General features: G+C 34.4%; 1 protein-coding gene and 1 long non-coding RNA gene across 3 annotated transcripts in view; one reads left to right on the forward strand and one right to left on the reverse strand.

Annotated features, from left to right (window-relative positions):
* LOC109538955 (mediator of RNA polymerase II transcription subunit 13) overlaps positions 1 to 18,816 on the forward strand; it is a 54,857-nt gene that overhangs the window by 30,468 nt on the left and 5,573 nt on the right. The window contains exons 3-21 of one of the 2 annotated variants that reach the window (XM_019906406.2): positions 7,701 to 7,800; positions 7,862 to 8,136; positions 8,791 to 8,962; positions 9,529 to 9,633; positions 9,788 to 10,078; positions 10,430 to 10,648; positions 11,565 to 11,709; positions 11,763 to 12,024; positions 12,081 to 12,322; positions 12,381 to 12,629; positions 14,543 to 14,867; positions 14,960 to 15,283; positions 15,371 to 15,609; positions 15,715 to 15,976; positions 16,409 to 16,734; positions 16,796 to 17,027; positions 17,179 to 17,381; positions 17,739 to 18,120; positions 18,510 to 18,739. In XM_019906406.2, the coding sequence (XP_019761965.1) occupies positions 7,701 to 7,800; positions 7,862 to 8,136; positions 8,791 to 8,962; positions 9,529 to 9,633; positions 9,788 to 10,078; positions 10,430 to 10,648; positions 11,565 to 11,709; positions 11,763 to 12,024; positions 12,081 to 12,322; positions 12,381 to 12,629; positions 14,543 to 14,867; positions 14,960 to 15,283; positions 15,371 to 15,609; positions 15,715 to 15,976; positions 16,409 to 16,734; positions 16,796 to 17,027; positions 17,179 to 17,381; positions 17,739 to 18,120; positions 18,510 to 18,739 (4,583 nt within the window). The remainder of the gene's footprint in view (positions 1 to 7,700; positions 7,801 to 7,861; positions 8,137 to 8,790; positions 8,963 to 9,528; positions 9,634 to 9,787; positions 10,079 to 10,429; positions 10,649 to 11,564; positions 11,710 to 11,762; positions 12,025 to 12,080; positions 12,323 to 12,380; positions 12,630 to 14,542; positions 14,868 to 14,959; positions 15,284 to 15,370; positions 15,610 to 15,714; positions 15,977 to 16,408; positions 16,735 to 16,795; positions 17,028 to 17,178; positions 17,382 to 17,738; positions 18,121 to 18,509; positions 18,740 to 18,816) is intronic. The other variant, XM_019906407.2, reaches the window with a different exon arrangement.
* LOC125503506 lies at positions 5,244 to 10,433 on the reverse strand. Its single transcript, XR_007280925.1, has 4 exons — positions 10,312 to 10,433; positions 9,678 to 10,069; positions 5,666 to 5,787; positions 5,244 to 5,557 (listed from the first exon to the last, which is right to left on the reverse strand). It is a non-coding gene; the product is annotated as an uncharacterized LOC125503506 (long non-coding RNA).

Below are 18,816 nucleotides of genomic sequence, written 5' to 3' on the forward strand. Positions count from 1 at the left end.
TGTGCCTCAGTTGAGCAGTCCCCCAGCTGCAACCTAAGGTTCTCTTTGTAAGAGGCCCAATCAGTTGTTTTCGGATTTCTATACACCGAGAGGGGTTGCAGCTATGATACAAAACAGGTATTCAAAAATAGCAACATATAATGTTGTTGTTTCAACCCTTCATCAACCAAACTTCAAACCCTTCAGCTGACGCGTTTTGAAAAATTCCCACTGGATATTTCTTGATCTGCCGGACGTTTTATCAAGAGCAACATTTTTCGCTGGGAATCTTCCTTTGGAAGAAAAAAAATAGAGGCGAATTTTGAGTAGGACTAAAGCATCATGATTGTTGATATAATTTTTTTCACATGTTTTCGTCGGTATTGATGGGTTTGAATTCTCGGAGGTCTTCCAAGTGAAAATTGGTCTAAAGAATTTTGGTTTTCGGATCAAATTTCGAAATGTTTCTTGCAAAATCGATCGGCTTATTAAGAAGTTTAGAGGACAAGTGAGTACCATTTTTTATGCACTTTGACTTTTTCCATCCAGTACCGTGCTCAGAAACTGTGCATTCGCTTTTGTTTTGGAGATACTGTATTTTTTAGAAACGTTTTCCATATTTTTCAAGAGTTTCTAGACGTTTTAGCAAGACTCTTTTTGGGAGAAAAAATTAAATTTGAAAAAGAAAACATTAATTTTGGCGATAGTAATTGTTTTGAAATTTTGAAAGGCTGCCAAGTGAAAGTTTTCCCTCAAGTTGGCTAGTCCAAAAATTTCTCATTTTTGTTTTGTTCTAATAAAATTATAAGACACTTATTTAATTTGTTTAAGCCTGAAGTTATTGGAGATTTACAACCTTTTAAGGCAAGTTATTGATAGAAGGTCTTCAAAATGTTGATTTTATTAATACATTTTATCTAAACATGTTTTCTTCTATATCATTATTAGGACTTTTCAATGTTGCTTTGAACATGCTGCGTCTAAGGAAAATTTTATTGCCTAGTAGCTTTTAAAGTAATTTGAGTTTGACTGTAGTTTTTTTAATTCGTGAAATTGATCAAACTCGCAAATTTCTACATTAGAGGTAATGCAAATAAAATTGTATAAGCAATTAAGATAAAACAGTGTTTGACATATAGTGTACGTGAGCAAAAATCTAAGTGAAATTTTTGGTAACATATTGTACCAGCTTAAAAGACCCCATTATTATGAAAAATAAAGAAATAAACAACGAAAAATATATAACAGACAATTGTGAACGATAAACAGCATATTAAAGGATATTGGCAGCTATTCTGGCTTGACTTACGTTGGCACCTGCATAGATATAACCGTTTGTATCAAGTATTGATTGATTCTATGTAGAATGTCGTGAGTATACGAATGTTCGTGGGTCTTCGTAAATTTTTTTGAAAAAATCTAGGTACTCTAGATACTGAAAAGTACGTGAATTTTCCTTGTCTCAAGGTTTGAGAACTATCCATCCTATAATTCAGCAGGCGAAATCATACCCATAAATCCCTACCTATTAATCAAATAAATTAAGCGAAATTGTCGCTTCATGTATTTAAAATGTTAGAATTTTTTAAAACTTAAAGCTGATTTTATCTGGGACGTTTGGGTGTTTGGCAACGCAGCTTTAAACTAACTCGTTGCCATGGCAATAAAGGGATAGAGTCTGATAGAGCAGCTTCGATACTAAGGCTCGCTCCTGAAATTGGGAAATTGCGAAGGCGTAGAAAACTGGCTGATATGAAGTTTTTTAAAATTCATTTGAGTCAGTTGGTTGTTTTGTGTTTATATTCATATACAATTTCCTTTCTTAATATATGTTTTACTAGTATGTGTCTTGTAAATTGATGTCTGTTTATTTATCGCGCAATTCCTGGGCATTTATGAAGATACATCAATCCTAAACTTCAGCATCTAAAAATAATCATCCGTAAATTGAGAAACCTTTATTGAAGGAGTTGTTTCGATTCGAAAATAGACTCTCATCAAATACCAGGACTGAATAATGGGTATAACTGCGCCGCACATCGATAGTAATGTGGTTTACATCGTACCTATTGAATATATCGTCAATAAGTAGTCGGGATAGAAAACAAATAATTTCGACTAAAAATAGCTTTGGCGTTTTATAATCGACTTAAAATTTCCATAATTTGGTAACTTTAGGAAAACTCAATCTATACAAAAGACTTTGGATGTAGTAAGCGCGTTTGGCTGGTTTCGCAAATACCGGCAAATCGGTTTTAACGATTTTGTATTATGGAATGGAAAGAATAACATGTGCATATATTTTAAATTATGTTTATTTTTTGATGTGTTTATTGTTTTAAATCCAACGATTTGGGCACCCGAAGAAATGGACAGTGTTTATGCAATGTAGGCTTTAATGGAATTAGGATGTTGCAAGTTGAAGCTTTAAAGCGTTGAACAATTGAATCTCGATTCGAAATCTTTTGTGGCATTTGGAATTGATTCATTGAAGAATTTATCGCAATTGGATTTATTGTTTCAGGCAATCCACGTGCTTAATCAATTATCATTTTTATGCCACAGAATCTCGATATAAAATGTTTAAAGACATTTGGCAGATTTGGATTGATCTTTGGATTTTTAAATTTTAGATAAACTTTTCCAGTAAAACAGCCAGTAGAAAGGAAAGCGACTTGGAAATTGGAATTGGAATGGAAATTAGTAAATGTCAAAATATTAGGAATAAAAAACATGGAAAAATTGAGTTCCACAATTCGAAATACACACAATTAACGGGTTTTCACATAACTCGATGGGTAAAAGCAGGCGCCTAATATTCTGTTGGAGTTATCAAGCATTGGAGCATATTCGGGTAATGAACTATACATTAATAAATCAGACTGTACACTGAAGCTTCAATATGCAACCAAATCTGACTCGACATTAGCTGATCCATAAAATTAAGTGCAAAAAACACTTTATTCGGAATATGTAAGAAAAATAAAGCACCGGTTTTTTCAGTAGGCAAGACCATTTTTCAAAAAGTTAAAGAAATTAAAAGTAAAGATGCAGCTGATCTCAGCTTTAATCTTATCAAAATCTCACGTTGGAAAGTTTTCCAATGCAAGAGAGAATCGAAATTCCCATTCACACTTCTCACATACCAGCTTTTGGAGCGAACTGTGCCTGTGGGATGGAATGATAATTATTAAACGCATATTTTGAATGTTTACAAACACAGTAGTAGTTTTTATACAACGCCTGGGTAGGGAGTTTGCACACAATTACAGTCCACACATGAGTGAGATCAGCTAAAATTATACTCTAAAAATAGTTGATGTAACAGGCGCAATGAAGGTAGTCCAAATCGGATTTGAAATTATAGACTTTATACATTGATTAGATAGTAAATACCTGGTTATCAGAAAATATTTCGACTTCATCATACTTACTACTCGACTTACCAATCTATGTGTGCCATTTCCGTTGGTAATTTGGATTGAGATTAACTATCAATATTTCATTGTAGTTTGCTTAGAACTTATCAAAATATGCATTATTTTACATAGATAGGTATATGTATGTTTTATTTGCTGAATATTTCCGGATTAATCTTGCATTCAAGATACGATTGTTCATGGGCACGAGTTTGTTATCTAGGAGTAGATAAGTTCACTGCAATTTTTCACCTTTCTCAAGCCGTTATCAACACACAGTATACGGCGTTAATTTATATCGATGCTTAAAACCAATTTATTATTGCAGAACTGCATAGTATGTTATAAATACCCAACATGCATATAACGGTTTCAACCAGCATGTGAAAATCGCCATTGGATTTGAACGGAATTCGTTTGGAATTTCTGAATTTAAACTATATTTATACAGCCGTAAACATCTTGCTAATTAAATACATTGCTCACTTAACAAACACTTAAACTGTTTGTAAACTAAACGCACGTTACGGCTTAATTTATTTGGTACACCGTGTAGGCGGTGTGCTTTCTGCGATTTGTCGTCATAACACAACTCAAGGTAAAAGCTGGTACGATAAAATAAACATTTTTATAATTTGCATTTGTTGTTTTACGATCATTGTTATCAAATCACATGAGACTCGGCTGATAAGCGACGTTGTCAAGCTTTTTGTTGTTAGTTTATTTATAACAATGAGGTTGGTCTGCACGCAGTGGTTTGCTTATGGATCCGTAACTAAATAACTGTGCTTTCGAATTGGAAGATAACTAACCAGTCATCGTATAAAGGAAGTTAACTTCTTGTAGCGTTCGCTGAATGCACCCTACCTCGTATATTTTTCGCAATTTATGCCCTAAATTGACTGGAGGTGTCGATGATTTTTCCAATATAGAGCTAGTTGGATGCAAAAAATAGCTCAGCTAATTTTCTTCTACAGTTCTCTTTTTTAATCTGGTTTGTTGGATAAATTTAAAAATGGGTTAGTTATCCACATTTAAATGTCTGCAAGTGTTTAATAAATGGTGGACTCACACTGCCAATATTGGGAGAGTGCGAATATGGATTTTAATGAAACTTACTGGGGATTTGTTCCTACGAAGGGCTTATACTTATTTTGATGAAGTTACCACACTTGAGCAATTTTAATTTTGTGTTAATATTAAGCGGTAAATAACCTCTTCCCGATATTTTCGTGCTATTGGCAAATCCTTGAAACATTCCTAGTCTTTGTACAAACAATTTCTTCTCCTACAATGCTATTTATCAACTTCAGACATTAACTGGAAATTATGTCTTTTTATTACAGATTAATTCTCAAACCTTTACAGTTTTCGTTACAGTTTTCTAATGAAGAATTGGCTGAAATAGAATACTTTAATGAAATAAAATGATATTTATCAGTTACAGATTTTTATGGACATTTAGTTAAAATTAATAATAATGCTTATTTCGAAACATGTAAATTTTGTTGGGGGAAAACTATAAATACTACGCTAAAAGAATTAATGCAACCACTAAACAAAATAGAACTGATTTCAACTACCTACCAAGTAAAAAGTTCTGCTAGTTTTTGTATCAAAACACTGAAAAGTTTCTTACTTGCCCAAAACCGATTGACACGGAAAGTTTTATAAAATTCGTTTAATCCTCCGATATTATATAAAATTATATAAAATAATATTAATGGCAGAGGAGCCAAACATTTAATCTTAACAGAAGTTAGGACTGACCGTCTTTTGATCTAGAGAATATCGCAGTACTTTATACATATACATTTATTTGAATTAAATATTTCGTTGTCTATGTCTCTTTTATGAAATTTTATTGGTTATTTGGTCTCATCAGTTTCTTTCACTATCCTTTTCATATCAAAACTTTATTAAAATTCCTAGACAATTTCTCTTTACATACTCTATACATGATGTCGTTCACTGATTGCTGTTTCGTAACGGTTATCTTCAATATCTTCTTTTCGTATCTTCTCTGTTTGTTTTTACCCATTACACAATGGCATAAAAAGAACGAGACTTGAGAAGATCGGTGTTAAAGTTCTTCATCCTTTTATTACATTGCGCATTTAAGTCGTGAGTCGGCAGAAGCCGATCGACCTACTGATCCACTAAAAACAGAAGCAAAATCATGTCAAGGTTTACGCATAGTTTTTGCGCTAATCCAATAATGTGCGCTTCCCATTGTTAAGATTGGATGAAACTGAGAAGTCTAATACCTAAGGAATCTGGTTTAGAATTCAGTTGACTGATGACAATGGCTTTTATTGGTCTGGATTTCAAAACTATCGAGTTTTGCACAATAATTTTTTTTGGATGTGTAAAGTACGGTAATGTTCATCTGAAAATGGAGAATTCACAGAATTTAGGCCTCAAAAATAAAAATTACCCAGCAAACGATTGTAAGCAAGCTTTTAAGCAAGCTGTACTATTTTAAATCGTTTTCTTTTTAGTTTAGAACTAAAAAAAATTTGCGAAATGTATTGTTTATTAAAAAAGAGCTTTTTATTATTGGCTGTTGCTTTTTTTCATACGTTAAGCGGGGCTCTTTTTTTGAAAAAAGACGCGTAAATTATCGCTTGAATTTAAGCAACTTCACGCTTTACTTTCTATATGCAAAAGCAAGAAGTTAGGCGGTGGTAGCAAATGGTAGAAGTGACTACCAGCTTCTTTCATATACAGTAGGTAAAAATCAAACTATGTACACGAAAATTGCTGTAATTCTAATTGTCCGAAGTTTTTAAATTTCAATTTTATTAAGCTGCTTACTGTCTCTCATTTCATTAAAATCGTCGTGTTAACTTACTATCATCCATCGATTTTTAGATCTTTAATCATCCAATACTTGCGTAGAATTGCGTCTTCACTCACAAAATCTTTGAATAATTCACTCTATTTTTAAATAGGTTAAATGGTTAATGTTGATAAATATTTTTATCAAATTTAGGATAATTGAATAACTAGAGAAAATAGGGGGTTTGTTCTTAAAAAGCAATCTAAATTAGGAGAATCAGATACACCAATTGTTTAATAAAAACTAATTTATTTTCTCAGATTAGCTGGTCATTTAGGTACTGCATTAATAGCAAAACTCAAATACTGATATAACGTTGTTAGTTTCGATAACCAATTTTACTTTTTATTTATCATCTTCTTTTTCTGGTAACTTTGATTTCTGTATACCTACTCGGGTTTTTCACATGCATTTGATGCATGATTTGCAAATTACTTTCGGTAATAGTTGACTAGGCATTTCCTTTCACTTATCAGATAGGTATAAAAAGTGAAAAAATCTTTATAGTTTAAATTTACTTTTGTATTTCTAACTTGTATTAAGTATTAGAACTTTTTATTTTTTAAAATTGCATTGTCAGCAAGGCTTGCGAGTCTATGAAGAACTATATAAAATATAATGTTCTATTTGCACCATTCAATTCTTTGTCTTCATTGTATGTGCTTTGTATTCCCAACCTTCTAATGCTATATTTTGGTTCAACTGCGGTGTTTTCTTAACATCATCAAATGTATAGCATTGAGCGCTTGTAGTGATGTCCTAAAATACATTGTTCTCGGTATGTTCAATTTTGTTTGAAAAAGCGGAAAAAGACGCAACAAATAGAAATTCATTTCATCTCGCCTTATGAATAAATGAGCCGTAAATTACGTCATTAAATAAATTATTTATATTTAAAACTGCCCATTTACGCCATTAAAAATTGCGTATATTTTCAGGTATTTACACGTCTATGTCGTATTCCTTTTGATCTAGCATACATTTTCATATTCCCAATTTCAACGGCTGCAAGTTTTTAATGGTTCAATCAACGGATTAACGAAAATACTGTAAACCATCATAAGCCTTTATGGTGATTTTTTCAACACACGTTTTTAAGTTTTTTATTTTGTCATTAATTTTTAAAATTTAAATATTAGTAATTTTGAGCCCATTTGCTTTAAGGAATCAAGTCTGATATATGTTTTTGGCACAGTACATCGATATTAATTAAGAACACGCTTGTGAGCTTTTTGAAGACTGTAAGTCGTATATGTATATTGTAAGGAGAGTTAACATGGAAAACTTACATTTAAACTGTTCTTTGTAACTGATAAAATGATGAATCTCATGAATATCTCAGGTTACCGATGTTGTCTCACCCACCGACTAATAGTTTTCAAATCATTTATTGAATGAATAGCAACCAAAAACCATATGCGAGGTCAATAGATGACTAATTTAGCATATTTTATTTCCAGATTGTGAACAGGGCTCCTGGGAAAGTGGCCTATCCTATGAATGTAGATCTCTACTGTTCAAGGCATTACATAATTTAATTGAACGAAGTTTATTGTCAAGGTAATAATACTCAAAAACATTGTGACTAAATGAGTTTTTAACAATTGTAAATTATTTCTAGGGACTTTGTTCGCTTGGGCAAATGGTTTGTACAACCATACGACTACCCGGCTCCTCGTTTCGATCCTTCCGATCCGGACAATCCGAATGGGATCGGTCCAGAAGCATATGCCACTCCGCCCCATAATGCCAGTCATCTGTCTTTTGCATTTGCATTCTTTGTGCATGGAGAAAGTTCAGTATGCGCAAGTATAGATGTGAGGCAGCATCCTGCCGTGCGCAGGTTAACTAGGTGGCATATGCAAGAAGCGCAAGCCAGTACTGGAGGAATCAATGGTTAGTTCCTCTTCATTAAAACTGTTGTAATTTGTTTTAAATATTCACTTAAAACTCTAGTAGAATGGGGGGGGGGGGCTATTTGTGTTTGTTTAACTGATATCAGTTTATTTTGCTGCTGCTTGATGGAAAACGTAATTGATTATACAAATAGGGGCTTCTATAATTTGGAACCCAATATTGTGTTCATTTCCTACCTATTTTTAGCAGTTGATGATTTTTTTTAAACTAAATTATTAATGCGAACCAGTATTTACATTACAAAGCAGCATAAGGCCCGGGAAAATCTATGGAGTTCTATTTAGATTGCGCCATTCCTATTCTTTTCTGTCCAATTACATGCCGTTAATGTAAATTTCATAAATGTTCATTTACATGGAACAAATGTAGGAGTCATTTCATTTCTTGCCGTGCAGGCTAACTGTAAATTGAATGAATCTTCTGCAACTCAGTTACGTCGAAGTAATTAGCGAAAAATATTTTCAATTTGGAAGTCAAATGGTTTTTAGTAATAAAACGAAAGTTTTGGTGTTGGCAATTACCTCGGTAGTCCGTCTCTTGTTTTACGGTTTTTTGTTAAGAATGATACTAATTCTTTATCGAGACTGAGTTTTAAAAAACGAATTTTTTTATTAATGGAATTTTATTTTTTAGTTATTTTGGCCCCTCACGGACTTGCAGGAACATTGACGGGACAAAGTTTCAGGCCACCAGAGACAACCGCAAAATTTATAGACGACTGGGGTCATTTTTATCCACTTGACAAGAGTTCATCGCTTACCGATAGTAGCGTGGTGGAAGTGATTGTTAAGGGTTCAAAAATGAGGTAATTATGATTTATTTTTTTCTTTGATTTAATCTTGCATGTTTATCACATCTAATCGGTTACATTATAACTGTGTATTCGGTTGTTTATATACATATATTGTTTGAGTACGGTTTTAGTATTATAGTTTAAAGCGACACTTCGCATTTTTAATCCATTCAAATATCTAATTCATACTGGCTGTAGTGAAACAAGTCGTAACTAGTAAAGAACAAATTGGAAAACTATTTAATGAGTAAATGTGTCGGGTGCATCATTCAGGAAATGATTCATTTGTCAGATTAACTTTTGGTTTAAAAAATTCGGAAGTATTGTGCAATGGTTTGGGGGATCTAATTCGAAGAAGGTAAATACAGTTTAATTTGCAAATGAATTCAATCAGAGTTGCCTTAGACCTAATTAACCCCAGAATTTGCAACTTTAATATTTTCTGGCGCTGGTTTCCTTTATTACAAAGTGTTTTTGCAAACATAACATGTAGTTTTGCGACCTATTTTTGTTGCAATATAATTTATTTATTTTTACTTTTCTTAATATTGAGTTTTATTATTTTCTGATATTTCCAGATATCCATCGTGCTATGTCTTGGTGACCGACTTGGACGATTATACAAATCCGATGTTTAGTTCCTTCGGTTGCTGTCATGTTAACTTAACTAGAGCGAATGAAAGGTAAAAGAACCATGCAACCAATTAACAAATACTAATTTACTTACACATTTTTGATTTCTGATACGAAATTTTGTTAATTTTTCGAATCCCAACAGACTCATGTTTATTTGGGTTGAAAATGTACATCAGTAAATTATTTTTTTCTTTATTTCAGCATACCCAAGTCGAACTGCATTAACCCAAACGAATCCATCCCCATTACTGTGGTGACGCCACCACCATCTCCAATTCAAATAAACAGTCGAGTACCACAACCTGGAGCGCATACCGTTTCAGTAGAAAATATTAATAGTATGTCAAGGGATCAAACCGCCGCTCAAATTCTTGCTGAACAAACGTGGCAGCAGTGCCTTTACAGTGGTGCTTTTCTCGATAAAGCTAGCAAGGAAGATGGTTGCTGGGATTATGTAGAGCCAACACGGAAAACGATCTGTACCTGTTTAAAGTAAGTATGATTTGCAATAATTTCAACGCTTGCAAAGATGTAAATCATTGTCAATTCAATTTCAATTTGATGGCGAGAAGGCGGACATGACAAATTACTTTCAGTTGTAATAAGCAAAATTAGTTATTCAACAATGCGAAGAACGATGTAATGTTTTTAAGTGTCGTACCCCGCTTTACCTTAGAATAGGTATTGGGAATTGCTTATTGATGCAACACGTCCAAAACTCATACCTTGAACTGAAAACTTTCTGCGTTTTGATTCGATTCGATTCGATTTATTTTCATTCCAATGCATTTTATTGGAATTTAGTGTTCTATCAAGTTCACCCCATAATTGTTTCAACTGTAGGCCTAGGAAATATGTCTCTTCATCGAGCTCAAAATGGCTGCAGTCCTCGTCTAGCTTGGGCTCCAGTCTCCAGTTGGGTACATCACCGAGACCACAAAAACTATCAAAAAATCGTGTTCCTTTTCACAGGAGATCGCCCACTCCTAAGCCGGAGCCCAGGCCATCTCAGACATCCCCAATCAGGGGGACGTCTCAACCACCGCAAACCACAGACTCAAGGTTGGTCGAGAAGCATCGCTGCTCTGCGGAATGTGCTACTGTCTTGTTCCATTTAACGTCTATAGGGTAGACTTGGGCTTGGAGTAATTAAAAAGCACCACAATTTTAACTAAAGTCAGTCAACAGTCAAATAACTATTCTGGTATTTTTTTCTACTTCAAGCTAATGTCCAGCACCTGTTAGGTAATGGTTTTCGCAATTTAACAGGGGACACTGCGAATTCTAAAACATGGTGTTTTGTACCGTCTAATGCTTACATGGCTTTGGGATTATTACAATTTTATTAATCTCATCTCATATAGTATTAAATCGATGCAAATTTGTGTTATATATATATTTTCCACTGTACATATATATATTTACTCTAACTGCACATCTAGACACATATGGTTGTTCTTATACACAAAATGCCGTTCTTAATGTGTATCAGTCTGATGTTTAACAGTTTTTTGAAATTCTATGCAGGATATGTAGACGCAATAAGGCGATGAAAGTGTTTTGTTAATCGGGTTTGATGTATTTTGAAGCAAGAACTTTTTATTTTTGTCAATGCTCAAAGCAAACCAGCTATCAAGTTTAAATAAATCATTTTTCTTTTGACTTTCAATTTGATTTTGGTTTTATAATTCAAGTATATTCCTCTTTCAATGCTCAGCCCAGTTTTTGCTCAACAAAACCTCTTACAATGCTCAAAAAAACAAGCTCAAAAAAATAATGAAAACAAGAAGTAAAACTCCCATTTTCTATTGCAACTTGTAGAAGTAAGTATTCATGGGTGGAATCGGCAGGGAAAAGCAACCATCGCTCTTCTAAACAATTCATGTCAGGAAGAAGGGTTTACACAACTAATGGCTCAGATTCATCCCTACACAATGCACCTAATATTAAATTTATTAACAATTTATTATTTTTTCAGATCATGCCTAGGTGGGTCATATACGCCGCAAGGAGGACCTCCATCCTATCCTCGAACTCAAGAAAGCATGATTGTGAATTCTGTAGGAAGTCCTGCTTCAGTTGCTCCATCACCGTTACAAGGTCCTCATTCACAGCCAGCATCGGTAATCTATTTCTTAAAACCGATTTGTTTTTTTGCTAAATAATGTACATTTAGGTGCCACCAGCGGATGCCACTATGCCAACTCTTTCACCTAATCCTCCCATATCAGATCAATCACCATCTTTGGCTCGAGACAAGTCACATACTCCTCCTGATAGTGTGCGATTGCCACCTAAAAGTGTGGACAGTCCAGTTATTAGCCCTGTTGAAGGAAAATGTGACTCGGAGAACAAAATGGGAGAGCAAAGAGCAACCGATGACGGTGATAAGAGCAACAGTTTGTTAAACTTAAAGCGACCTTTGCTTTTTACTAAAGGTAGCAAAATATTAGTTAGTTAATATTTATGAAATTTATTTAAAATACTTTTTTAGAGTATGAAGTAGCGCTTGGTGAAGAGGAACATACATTAGATATGCTATATGACTATTCAACCCAGGAGGCATGGTTGAATCTTCCAGTGAAACGATTCAAGCCTGATAGCAAAGACAGCAGATTTGGAAAAAGAGTTGATCTATACACGTTGTACCATCATAATGGAATTAGTCAATGTAGCGATATAAATAACATGAATAATACCATTAAGATGGAAATTAAGCAAGAACCAGGAACGATGGTAAATTTACAGGCATTAGTTTGAGCGATTGTGTGTTAAAAATTTTCTTTCACCTTAGTCCGAAATGGATTCATCGAGATCTATGCAACAATCGCACGGAATTAAGCGTCCGGGTGATCCCTACGAGTTTGAAGAAGATGGAAGTAATCCCAACTGTAAAATTGACGGCTTTATTCGAACTCCCCCTATCAAAGAAGAACCCAAAGACAAGAAAGATATTTTGTTTACGAGTGAGGGATTGCAACCTTCCTACAAAGATTTGGAGCAGATCTTTGATAATTCTGATTATACCAGTAGCGACGAGGCCGTAAGTACAACGTAAATAGTACGTTTTTGGGAAGTTGGAAAAATGTTGTCAACTAAATAAATTGGAATATTCTTTCAGAAAATCTTAACAGGAGAACGTTCCCATTTTTTTCAATTAAACAGTTACATATTCAATATCGTATAATTGCATCATTGAAGGGATACTTTAAGCATGCACATTAATTTTATATTGAAATAATTTTTACATGTTTTGGTAAATTAATGATTATCTCTATGCTTTAATAGTTATTCGTTTTACTTGATTTTGCCTCCATCACACATTTTCATAATTTAATTTTGTCTTCAAGTATTTTCATATTACTCAGATTTTTTTTAGTTCAGTTTATTTTAATGTTGAAAACATAAAAGCTTTTAAATACTTTACCCCACATTAGAATATACCTTGGAAAAATGCTTGAAATTTACACTTTAAAACTGGAAAATGGAGAATGTCGAAACAGCTATTTTCATGTCCCTCTTGGTTAGTTTTGACTGCTTGTATTTTACAATAATTAACATTTTGTCAGTAATTTTTTTTTTGTTCAACAGAAAAATTTTAATATGCGAATATTTAAAAAATTTGTATTAACAAAATATGTAAGAAGATTTACATATTTTGCAAGTTTAATTAGTTATTGTTATCCCTTACATGTAAATGTTTGTTGCAATTTAATCTTACGTTTTACATCATCGTGAAAATTAAATAATTAAGTCCTGGAATTAATTCATAATTACATATATGTTTACTTTGTTAAATTTTGATACTTTATACTACTTGACTACTTTTGATCTTTTCAAATTGGAACACATACTTAAGCCCTCATGATGAAGCTTGTTCATAAAATTTGTGAACTTTTCTGTGGCAATAAAGCATATGTTCATGTGATAGTCTTTGCTAATACTAGCTGGTCATAAATGTTTTTAAATTGTATTGAAATCCAGTCAATTTAAAACAATAATTTACTTGCTTTTGTTGTAAGTATTTTGCACATTCAAATGGCTTAAAATGTAGCCCATGACTCACTTATATTTCGATTTTTTAAAGTTTTCTCGCCGTTTTAATCTCAATAACTATAAATAATTTCATTACTGAATGGTAAATTGTTTAAACATAAGTTGAAAATCAGGAATTTTGTAGGTACGTGGTTGACGGTGACAATTTCAGTCGCGGGACAGCTGAAAGCGCGGCTCACAAATTCCTGATTTTCAACTTAATGTTTAAACAATTTATCATTCAGTAATAAAATTTTCCTTTATTGTACGTAGTAGTATAACTCTTTACGAGTAAAATATAGCCTCAAAGAAGTATCTTCGAAGTCCAAAAACTTATTTAGAATCTGGCAAGAGCTCTTGTTATATAACAAATGAACAATGAATGAGCAAAAAGTTATGAATATTTTAAGCTACAATTTATACCACTTAATATAGAAAGACCTTCAAAAAAGGTATAGTGAGATTTTTTAAAAGCAAAACTAAATTAATTATAGAACATCTAAAAAAACGCTGAAATTGGCATTTTTTGAGTAAGGAAATGAACGGATTTTAATTCAATTTATCTTATATTGTAGGTATTTTTAATAGGAAAAAAAGTATTAAACTTTTTTTAAAAGCATCAACGGTTCTAAAGTTATGAGCAAAAAAACTGTTTTTCGCACATTCTTCAATTATTTAATTAATGTTCCACAGCGGGAAATATTTCCTCTTCATCTTTATTCTCTTAGTGACCAGAAAAATCTAATCCTACTGGACTACACTGTGCATCAGGTCAACAGCTTGTTTTATGTAATGAAGATAAATTAATTTTTAATCAGTTTTCTGTATATCTCAAGCTCATTTTGTTAAGTGTTATGCTTACTATAACCACGTTCTGTTTGTGTTGTCTATGTTTTCACACCTCTTTCTCTCTTATCGTAGTGCTTTCCGCAGATACAAATTCAGACGCCTCCCGGCTCAGCGGGTCCCACAACCAACCACCATCTGCTGCATCATGATGATACCATTCCGACTAAACGCCTCTCAGGTCATGGTCAGACCAACTTAGGAGGTTGTCCTAATGTTGGTATGCCCCCTGAGCTTAGTAAAATGTTTCCAACTCCACCCAGTTTGGAACACAATCCAATTGCTTCCCCGTGTGGCCAACTGGACTTGGGCCAGCAAGATTATCCTGATATAACAATAGTGAGAGTAAAACAAGAAAATATTTATCCTATGATGGGTAGTCCTCAAGAGGAGAATATAGGTTAGTAGTTGTCTATTAAATTTCGTAGAACTTCGAAACATTCGTGTGAGAACGTGTTTGCTTATGAGTTATGAGTGTGCGTTCTGTTTCAGATGATTGGAGTTATGTTTTTAAACCTTCATTGTGCTGTAAGATGGTCGGAAGTAGTAAATACGCACCTTTGAATAATCTTCCCAGTCAAGTACAACCACTTTCTGTTCCCGGCAATTGTACATACAAACCTTCATGGGTACAACATATGGAAAATAACAAACAGCACCAACAAAACTCGAACAATAATAACACAACTAGTAGTAATAACAACAATAATACTTCGAATAATCTCAATAGCAGGAATCGAACACCTACGCCTTCAATGGCCAATAATATTCATCCAAATGCTGGAATATTTCCACCTAGTCCATTACACCCACCTGGTAAGTTAAGTTTTCATTAATTCTTCTGGCTTTATTTACACCTCACAATTATATAGTAAGCATGTGTTAAGCCAGTTTTTCACTTAGGTTTCAGACCACCTCCACCACCTTATGAGTTGCCGTCGCCAGCTAATTCAACCACATCTTCCTATCTCAATAAGAATATTAATTCTGTGGAACCCGTACCGACACCTCAACCAAACCACCGTACACCAGAGGCCAGTTCATTGGTACTTAATATTCTTCTGACAGACACCGCTTTCAATATCTTCAGGGATCACAATTTCGATAGTTGTACGCTCTGCGTTTGTAATGCAAGTCCTAAGGTAAAGAGATACCACTATATTATGAATACTTTTTAGCTCCTTGAATATGGCCATTTCAATGCTAATGTTTAGAGGTGGAGAAACGAAATTCTTCTATGCTTTTAGGTCGTTGGAAATATTCGTGGAGCAGATTCGGGCATTTATCTGCTCAATTCACATAGTGATAAGCTCCATGCAAGTGCACAACCCACTAGTCCGTATCCAGGTTTAGGGCAACCGCCTCCCTATGGAAGTATGATGTCTCCTCAACATCACGGCGCTTCAGAGGAAGACCAGATCCGATGTAGTTGTGGTTTTTCAGCTGTTGTTAATCGGCGACTTGCTTACGGAAGCGGTTTGTTTTACGAAGATGAAATGGAAATAACAGGTACAATTATTAATTTTTCCTTACTGAGAATGTGATTATGAATAAGTTCTCAAAATTTTCTGAACATTTTGTTTACATTACTTTATAGTTGCAAACTGAATATTAGTAATTGTTATTCGTATAACCTAACAGTGTTTTATTTAAATAAGGCTATTTTTCGTAATTTAAAACATTGAAAAATCGCGTTGGTTCCGCCAGTGATTAATTACAACTGGCACAAGGCAAATCACAAAAAAAACTATGTTGAAGGGGTTCTTTTATAATAAATCGACTTGTTCCTCTGGATTCCTGCATGTGTAAAATATCGGAAATTAGACATTCAATAATTCTAGTGCCTGCTCCTACTTTTAAAGGATGTATCAGGTAACATTGATTGTGCTGTACCATGTCAAGTGGACATTGAATATATAAGAACATATTTCTCTATCTTAGGAATAGCAGAAGACCCCGGCGAACGGAAGAAGTCCTCGTTGGCGTCTCTGCTAACTTCGCTGAACTGCTTGAAATCGGATGCAACAATAGATCGTGACCAATTGGAATCTATACCACATAACGTTGTCAATTTAATCTGTGACCAACTGGTGTTCATACCAAGTACGGCGAATGCTTTGTGTCGAGCTGCGCGCTATGTTAAACATTCGAAAGGAGCAGTGTACTCTAATCCTCTTCATTATTTGGAATACTCGGACAGTAACGAGGTTACCAGCATAGCACTGGAACAGAGTAAAAACTTGCTAGAAAATCTGGGCATGTGCAAGGTAGGTTTAAATTATCCTCGCTTTTATGCTACAAGTTTTCATAAAAAACTATCACTTCCAGATGGAGAACGATAAACATTCAAAATTGAACAACTCCTTCGGAGTACATAAGTGGCCTTATCTGAGAGCACCAGGGCCTCAGTGCAATCAAGACATTGTAAGGGTAATGAAATCGCTCCAGCCCTTGTTGCAAGATGCTATTCAAAAGAAATGCCAAACAAGATTGTGGGAAGCACCTTCGGCCGTTAAAGGTCCATTGACATGGCGACAATTTCATAGATTAGCTGGAAGAGGTATGTATAATTTATAAACCTGTGTATGTGCTGCTGACTGTGCTGCGTGAAGGTTTTTCGTAAATTTCGTCATTAAATCCGGAGTGTAACCCTAAATTGAACGTTATTAAGTAAGATTATTGCTTAAAAGTAAGCTTCATTTGTTTTTTAGGTACGGATGACCGTTGTGAACCTCAACCAATTCCCTCAGTGATAGTAGGGCATGACAAAGATTGGCTGTGTTTATCTCCTTATGCTCTGCAACAGTGGGAAAGCTTAATGTTGGAGCCATATTCTTACTCCCGGGATGTGGCTTACGTAGTCGTGGCCCCTGATAACGAAGCTATTTTGCCTCGAGTAAAGACTTTCTTTAAGGTATGTTGGGCATTTCTCGAGGTCTTAGGGTGGGTATTATAAAAGCCGGGGTGAAACGCCGGTTGACCAAACGTCATTTCTTTTGCATCAAACTAAAAATTGGGGTCTGGAATTGCACTTGGTTTATCCATGTTTTGTGGTATATTATTCAATACTGCACATGCGATTATAAGCGGTTTTATTGTATCTAGACATACTCTCACACCAGGATATTTTACAGAAAAACGTCTTTTTAGAACGCCGAACAATCGCTCAATTGAATTTCGAGTTATAATATTTTCTGCTTCTCTCTGTGGATCGACGACTGTTTCATTGATTTTGCCTTGAACATAATTAATAATATGTCTTATTTTCCAGGAATTATCAGCGTCATACGAAATCTGCAAGCTTGGCAGGCATAGTCCCATTACTAAAGTACTTAGGGACGGCATTTTAAGAGTCGGTAAAACAGCAAAAATGAAAATTGGCAATGAACCAGTTGAAGAATGGTTCAATTTGCTTGGGGATGGTGAAGCCAGCGAAATGCTTAAATTGTATGCCCAAGTATGCAAACATCATCTGGCTCCACACCTGCAACAAGTTCCTATGGATAAAACTCTACTAGATCCGCCTAGTGACAATATTTCGGAACGGCCAGCGCCTAGTCCGATGCCTCCACCAAGCACTCCGGATCCGAATAATAGTTCACAGTCATTCTCGTCTCAGGATAAGGCACCATCTACACCTAAAAGCGACCAAGGTATGTTGATCATATAGAGGAAATAAGTTGGAACTTTCGGTAATTTCCTGCATCATTCGTTGATTGTTCTCATTCAATGTTATGAGTAGATTCACTCTTGTGGTATATTCATTCACTTTCGTCTAAATTCGTTAATTTGTGTGTTTACCAACTACAGAAAATCTTAATCTTACTTGGGTCATAATCCGCAGAGCCATCGAGAGTCTCCAAATACTATACTACACGTGAAATATATTAACTTATGTTTTATAAATTAGGCTCATTTAATGCGGAAATTTATTCTAAACGGCTTTAATAAATCGGGGGAATTGCATTCGTTTTGTGGGAATAAACCATTTCCAACCAAACAACTACATTATTTATAATTATAAACGTTTCTTTATGTTTAGATGGTGATGGTTTAAAAGACATACCCAGCTTCGGTAACAGTATATCCGATATGTTACATGATGATGACGAGCGTGAAGCTCCCTCAGTTATAGTTTATCTAGTGGAACCTTTTTCTTTGAGCTCTACCCATCCAGATATGCAGCGTCTTGCAGTTCTGGCACTTCTCAGATGTTTTCAAAGCGTTCTTGCTGCAGTACCTGAAAATATTAGGAGTAATATCGGTGTACAGGTAAGTTGCAACATGTTGAATAAATAATATGAATCTAAATATACAAAAATTACTTAAAAGGGAATATTATAGCATTT

Source organism: Dendroctonus ponderosae, unplaced genomic scaffold, assembly GCF_020466585.1.
Source record: "Dendroctonus ponderosae isolate FM_Combo_2020 unplaced genomic scaffold, Dpon_F_20191213v2 Dpon_F_20191213_2, whole genome shotgun sequence".
Classification (NCBI taxonomy): Eukaryota; Metazoa; Arthropoda; class Insecta; order Coleoptera; family Curculionidae; genus Dendroctonus; species Dendroctonus ponderosae.